General features: G+C 48.1%; 1 protein-coding gene across 1 annotated transcript; it reads right to left on the bottom strand.

Annotated features, from left to right (window-relative positions):
• Positions 1-3,041: 3,041 nt before the first annotated feature.
• LOC137167569 (olfactory receptor 52P1-like) lies at positions 3,042-3,980 on the bottom strand. The gene has a single exon (XM_067569784.1). The coding sequence runs from the start codon at positions 3,978-3,980 to the stop codon at positions 3,042-3,044; it is 939 nt and encodes a 312-aa protein (XP_067425885.1).
• Between the last annotated feature and the right edge of the window lie 3,715 nt (positions 3,981-7,695).

Here is a 7,695-nt window from a genome sequence, read left to right as displayed (position 1 = left end):
AGCTCTGAACCACTATCACCCTCGTCAGTGTCTGCCAGAAGTCTCTCTTGATGAACCATTTCATCTGCCAAGGCAGGGCAAAGCCCTGAATGCTCCAAAGGGAGAGAATTCATTAGACTCTGCCACACGTGCAGTCTCTGATGGCCATTAAAGTTGTGAGCTCTGAATGAAGCTTTTCCCACATTCAGTGCATTGCTGGGGTTCCTCTTCCATGTAAATTCTCTGCCATCTATATCAGGAGAAAAGGACAGGGGAGTCTGAGGAGTAGCTGTGGATCCTGTGCTGGGGAGGGAAAGCAATGCTGGGTCTATTTGTTGTTTGTCTCCAGGAGGGCCGTGCTGTTGGGGGCTGTGTAGCCCCTGAGTAGAAATGCAATCTCTGGTGTACCCTAGCAGTGGTGTGCAATTTTACAAGTGAGGTGGAGCAGACGTGGCATGTCAGAAAGAGCGATCTGCCATCTGTGCGCAACTGCAATGTGAAACACCCTGACAGAGCTACACACTGCGTGGGGTGAGTGCCAGGATAAACTTAAAAGTTCCTCCCATGTTTGATTTATTTTGTTGAATTTGAATTTGATTGGTAGCAAACACCTTTGAGTTGGATGAAGTGACCTTAGAAGTGAAGAGTTTTGTTCAACTTCAATAATGATGTGGAGAATGGATTGGATTGCGCTCTCAGCAAGTTTGCAGATGACACTAAGCTGGGGACAGTGGCAGATACACTAAAGGACAGAGATAAGATACAGCATGACCTTGACAAATTGGAGGATTGGGACAAAACAAATCTGATGAGGTTCAACAAGGACATGTGCAGAGTCCTGCAGATAGGACAGAAGAATCCCATGCACTGCTACAGCCTGGGGACCGACGAGCTAAGCAGCAGTTCTGCAGAAAAATACCTGGAGGTTACAGTGGACAAGAAATTGAATATGAGTCAGCAGTGTGTCCTTGTTGCCAAGAAGGCTAACGGCATATTGGGCTGCATTAGTAGGAGCATTGCCAGCAGATGGAGGGAAGTGATTTTTCCCCTCTTTCGACACTCGTGAGGCCACAGTTTGAGTGATGTGTCCAGTCTTGGGCCCCCCACTACAGGAGGGATGTGGCCAAACTAAAGCTAGTCCAGTGGAGGGCAACAAAAATCATTAGGGGGCTGGAGAACGTGACTTATAAACAGAGGCTGAGGGGACTAGACTTCTTTAGTTTGCAGAACAGAAGAGTGAGGGGGCGGGGGGATTGATAACAGCCTAAAATTACCTGAAGGGGGATTCCCGGGAGGATGCAGCTAGACTGTTCCTAGTGGTGGCAGTTGGCGGAAGTAGGAGCAATGGTCTCAAGTTGCAGTGTGGGAGGTCTAGGTTAGGTATTAGCGAAAACTTTTTCGCTAGGAGGGTGGTGAAGTACTGGAATGGGTTATCTAGGGAGGGGGTGAAATTTCCATCCTTAGAGTTTTTCAAAGCTTGGAATGACAAAGCCCTGGCTGGGAAGATTTAGCTGGGGTTGGTCTTGAGTTGAGCACGGGCTTGGACTAGATGACCTCCTGGTATTCCTTTCAACCCTCATCTTCTATGGTTGTCTGATTCCAAAGTGGGGAATAACTGACTGGGCAGTGGTACTGCTGAAGAGGATCTGGGGGATATAGTGGATCACGAATATCAGTCAACAAAGTGATTCAGCTGAAAAAGAGGCAAATGCCATTCTGGGATGTATTAACACGTGTGTTGTACATAAAACATGGGAGATAATTGTTCAGCTATGCTCTGCACTGGTGAGACCATAGTTAGAGTGCTGTGTCCATTTTTGGGCACCACGCTTTATAAAAGAGATGGACAATCTGGAGAGAGTCCAGAGGAGAGGAACAAAATATTACAAGTGGTTTAGAAAACCTGACTCATGAGGAAAGGATAGAAGGTACTGGGAATGCCTAGTCTTGTGAAGAGAAGGCTGAGCAGGGACATAAGAGTCTTCAAATCTGAAAAGGTTTGTTATAAAAAGGATGCTAATTAATTGTTCTCCATGTCCATTGAGGATGGTACAAGAAGTAATCAGCTCAGTTAGCAGGAAAGGAAATGTTGCTTGGATATTAGGAAACATTTTCTGAGAATAAGGAGAGTTAAGCACTAGAACAGCTTACCTAGGGAGGTTGTACAGTCCCTGTCAATGGAGTTTTTAAGATCTGGTCATATGCACCCTCCCCAGCTTTGTTAGTAGTTTCCACAATAAATGAGTGGCAGAGGCAGGGGCAGCAAGGGCCCACGCCTAAAGCTAAGGACGCCAAGCCCCAGCAGGAGTTGCTCCACATTAGCCACAAAGCTCTGAGCGGACAATCACATTCAAAATCAGAACCTCAGTCCTGGTACTTGTGCCCCCCCGGAGGGTTGGCAGATGTTTCAAACTGAAAACAGCGAATGACGACAGCCTGGCTGGTCCAGAGTGCCCTTGTGGATTTTCCCAGCTCTCCTGAATTCAGGACCTGCCCCTGCAGCCAGATTGCTTTAAACTCCCACTCCTTCCTGTGCAGTAATGTCCTTCAAATAGTGTCCCCCACCAGCATGGGATCAAATGGAGGAAACCCCAGAAAGTTTCCCGTCCCTTCTAGGACTTCCCTTTCATGCAAGGAATAAGTCGGCTGCTGGAAGCCAGAGTGAGACCATGATGCTTCTGGGCTGGATACTGGTGTCAGGACCGTGAGCCATAACAGCACAGTGTTAAGGCCCCCAAGGTTACGAGGCAAATCGGGACAGACCCCTTTACTGGTCTCGCTGCTGCCAAAATGTCACAGACTGTGCCACTCTGCAGTGTCTAAGCAGGGTGCTGTCTGGGAAACACTGAATCCCCTTGATGACAGAGGGCACGTGGGAAACTCTTCACAGACAACAGGTCACTTGCATTAGAAAAGGGAACTTGACCAGAATTAATGTGGAAAGCCTGAGGTTGCATCTTTGTTTATTTTCCGTGTAAATTTGGATAAAGCACCCTTGATTAAAGATGACACATCCTTTCTCCCTCCTTTGACACAGGTCTAAAGTCAGTGGCCCCAAGCGATTACATTCTGCAGGTGTATTTTCCCACTTTGTCTCGAAGCTCTTTGGTTTTCACCCCATAAATGACAGGGTTGAGCATGGGGGGCACAAGGAGATAGAGGTTGGCCAAGATGATATGAACGTGGGCAGCGATGCCCTCACCGAACCTGTGTGTCAGGACGGAGAAGAGGTAGGGAGTATAATACATCAGCATCACACAGATGTGGGCTGTGCAGGTGTTGAGGGCTTTCCGGTGGGCTTTTTTGGAGGAGATCCTGAGGACGGCCCTGATAATCAGCCCATAGGACAGGCCAATGAGTGTCAGGTCTGACCCGATGTTCACAACTGTTGTCACCAGGCCGTACATCCGGTTGACTCTGGTGTCCCCACACGAAATCTTCACCACAGCCATGTGCTCGCAGTACGTGTGGTGGATAACGTGATTGGCACAGAATGGCAGCCTCCACAGTAGTAGGGGCACTGGCAGAACAAAGAGAACAGCTCGTGTCAAACCCACTAGCCCTAGCTTAGCGATTCGTGCGTTGGTGAGGTTGGTGGCGTATCTCAGAGGGTCACATATGGCGGCATAACGATCGAAAGCCATTATCACGAGGACGGCTGATTGTGTAGCAGCAACCGCATGAAGGAAGAACATCTGGGTGAGGCAGCCATCCACAGTGATGCCTTTGAAACCAAACCAAAATATGCACAGTGCCTTCGGCACGACACAGGTAGACATGCCGATGTCTGTGAGCGCCAGCATGCAGAGCAGCAGGAACATGGGCTTGTGCAAGGTCTGCTCTTTGGCAACAAAAAACAGAACTGTGAAATTTCCCAACAGGCTGATGATGTAGAATGTAGAGAAAGGGATGGAAATCCAGATGTGGGCAGCTTCCAGTCCCGGGATGCCGTTTAGGATGAATGTTGACGGAAGGGAGGGGGTGAGATTGAAAGTCGCCATGAGATGGTCGAAGCACCGATCAGGCTCAGTAATATTCAGGGTGCCTGTGAAGGGAAAGAAGCAGAGTGAGGAGGGTTACACACCTGATAAGAAGTAGCACGGTAAATATTTTATAGTTAGTAACAATCTAGACAAGGGGTGAGCAGTGCTGTGCCAATATTTGCAGAAGGCATCACATGTTTTAGGACGAGCAGCAGGGTGGAAGATGATGTATGATGTCAATAAGGATGAAAAGATGGGGACTGTTACTTTATAAGGGAGAGAAATAAGAGCGGATTTAAGAAAATTCTGTAACATACAGATTGGCAGAGAGTATAGCAAAGATGTGTTCTCCCTGTCTCATAACACAAGGTCATGAGGACATTCAATTAAACTGAAACATGGCAACTTCAAAACTGATTAAAAAAAGAATGCTTTCTTCACTCAGTGCAAAATTAGACAGAGGAACTCATTGCCACAAGATGAAATTGAGGCCAGGAGCTAAGCAAGAATCGGAAAGGTATAGGACACTCTCATGGATAGTAAGAATCTTCCATTACAATAGTTACAGCTAAATAAATATATTTGAAAGCCTGTGCACCTGCTTCAGGGCACAAGCTGATCTGTAGCTGTTAGGCATTAAGGTGACATCCTTATGAAGGTTAGGTTATCCCGCCAGCTCCTTTTTTGGCAGGCTCTAGAGTTACTGTTGTCACAGAGGGGACACTGGACTAGATGGATCATAGGTCTGAACCTCGATACAATACCTCTGCTGCAAAGGAGCCATGTTTTCCCCATGGAAACAGACAGTATCAGAACAGAACAAGGAGCAACGGTCTCAAGTTGCAGGGGGGGAGGTCTAGGTTGGACATTAGGAAAAAGTTTTTCACTAGGAGGGTGGTGAAGCACTGGAATGGGTTACCTAGGTAGGTGGTGGAATCTCCATCCTTAGAGGTTTTTAAGCTGCGGCTTGACAAAGCCCTGGCTGGGATGATTTAGCTGAGGTTAGTCCTGCCTTGAGCAGGGGGTTGGACTAGATACCTCCTGAGGTTCCTTCCAACTATATGATTCTGTGCCAGGCTGGGACTTTGTGCTCTCTAACTTCCCTTGTTTCTTTTGGTGAAACACTTTCCTGAAGGCACCCAGCTTTCTCTGAGACATAACAAGTGCAGTGCGTTCATTATTCTGCCTTGTAAACTGACAAGGATGAGCAGACACACCCATCAGGAACCCAGCTGCTTACCCTTCCCATGCTTGAATACTGATAAATTTTGCAGGTGTCATGAAAATTGGGAGATCATAAATAATGAAGAGGACAGGTCACTGATTCAAAGCAATCAGGATTGGTTGGTAAAGTGGGTCGAGGCAAACAATATGTGTTCTAAGAACAAAGAAGGTAGGCGATGCTTACACAATGGGGGACTCTATCATTGGAAGCAGTGACGCTGAACAAGATGTGGGGGGGGTGAAAGGGTAATTAGCTAAACACGGGATCCCTGTGTGACCCTTTGGCCAAAAAGAGCTAATTTTATCCCGGGATGATAATCAGAGGAATCTCAAGTAGAGGGAGAGAAGTTATTTTACCTCTTTCTTTGGCACTGGCGGAACTGGCGGAAATGTTAGTGGAAAATGTTTCCTGTTCCGGCGTTCACAGGTAAAGTTGGACGTTGGATGTTGATACATAAAGATAATTAACTTTATAACAGCCTACAACTACCCAGATAGGGTACAAATATTCAATAATAGGTTTTTCAGGCTAGCATAGAAAGGTCTAACACCATCCAATGCCTGGCAGTTAAAGTTAGACAAATTCTGACTATAAATAACATGTGCACTATGTAAATATAGAGAGTAATTAATCATTGAAGGAATTCACCAAGGTACATGGCTGATTCTCCATCACTGAGAATTCCTAAACCAAGGATGGATGTTTCTCTATAAGCTCTGCTCTAGGAATTCCTTGGGGACAGGTCTCTGGCAATAAAGGAGGTCAGATTGATGACGATCACAGTGGTCCCTTAGCACATACAGGAGTCAGCTGGAGGCATTTTGCCTGCAAGTTGCTGACTGAGTCTTACTGAAGGCATTTGTTTTTATTCCTGCCAGTGGTCAATTTAGCCTCAGGGGAAAATGTCTCATGTAAATTTTGGAGCTTTGAAAAGGATACTCTAGGTGAGTTTCCACACAACGGAGGCATCCCGTGAGACATTGAATGGATGAAAGTGTCCCCATGAAACTTCAGCACTGAGAAATGTATGTACAACTGTCCCCATTAATGGCTAGCACAGCTGGCTAACAAATGATCCCAGAGAGTCCCGGGTTCAGTGTCTGGGGCCCAGTGGCTCACTGTGTCAGCCAGCGGCCGGGGCTCCTGCACGTTGGCAGCTGCATTTACTTAGGCACTGACATGACCCAGAGTTCCCAGCTGTCATGATATACTGTTATACACTGTGCACACTTCTCAGTTTGCTCGTTGTTGCTGGGCAGCGGCCCCCGAAGCCCCACCCGGTGGGTGTGGGAGCAATAACAGCAGCAGCACAGCACAGGTGCCTTGGCATCCACAACTGCGTGTGTGACGTTCCTCACCAGAGAGAAACTGTCACTGATCCCCCCTAGCCAAGCGGGCTCCTCACCCTTGCAGAGGAAGAGTTGTGGGGAGCTTGGGGGGCTCGATGGTTGTGGGGACCACGGGTGACTGGGAAGCCTGGAGAAGACGCTGGTGCCCAGTGTAGTGTTGGAATCAGAGAAGCCTGGGAGTGGGAAGGAGATTATAGACGGGGTCAGATCCGATGGGAGACGGAACCAGCTGAGGAGCAAAGATCAATGGTTCTTTCCACTGGGGAAATGCCTCAAGTTGCGTAATTAACATTCAACACACATTAAAAAAATAGGGAAAAAAATGAGTAAATGTTGTGACACCCAGGCTGTAATTCTTTGGCTCGCCTGGGGAAAGAGGCCCTGACAGCAGCCCAGAGACATTTGGAGCCAGGAGAGCTCCCAGCACTGGCCTGGGACCAACAATCAGAAAGAAAAATTCCTTCCTGCCCGTGTACCCAGCACTCCCTGATCCCACAACCCTCAGCGCTGACCGCCTGCCCGTGTGCAGTCCCTCTCCACTCCCATAACCCCCAGCCCTGCCACACAGTGATCCCACTCACCCAGGACCAACACCAGGTGCCGGACACACCACACAGTGACAGCTCGTACAAATATCTACACAGCCTGGGTTAAACACTGTGTCAGGCTGCACCGGGGAAAAGGGGGATGTAGGAGGAGCAGCCTGCACAGCCTGTCCGATGGTGAGGGGAACCCCAGCAGCAGCTCAGCGTGTGCAGGGAAGTGGAGAGGGACAGACCCGATGGGAGGGGAGAGAGGACATGGAGACTAAAAGGAGCCAGCTTGAGTAACAGTTCCTCAAAACAATACAAAGCTTTAGTGTATTCCCGACAGTTAGAAACCCAGACACAACCTGAAGTTGCTTTTCCATGTTGGGAATTACTGAAGTTGCCATGAGGCTGTTGTGGGATTGGTCACAGGAGGAGGGATGGGCTGGATGGAGGAAGGTGTCAGAGACAATCTACTACAGTGTGTCCACATTACATTACAGTCTGAGACACCGATGTGCCCCAGGAGATTGCAGGAGGGCTAGTTACACCTCTTTGGTGTGTGAATTAGGCAGGATGTCCATTCCCTATTTCAGGACCCCGCACCATTGTGATCTGGATACGGCATATTC

Source organism: Emydura macquarii, unplaced genomic scaffold (genome assembly GCF_026122565.2).
Source record: "Emydura macquarii macquarii isolate MOO-44397 ecotype Brisbane River unplaced genomic scaffold, CSIRO-AGI_Emac_v2 contig_2938, whole genome shotgun sequence".
NCBI classification, from domain to species: Eukaryota; Metazoa; Chordata; order Testudines; family Chelidae; genus Emydura; species Emydura macquarii.
The sequence above is the reverse complement of the archived record's forward strand: the minus strand, read 5'-3'. Positions and strand labels throughout refer to the sequence as shown.

Excerpts from the sequence above, each read along its gene's own strand:
- LOC137167569 (XM_067569784.1), bottom strand. The coding sequence starts at position 3,980 with ATGGCGACTTTCAATCTCACCCCCTCCCTTCCGTCAACATTCATCCTA.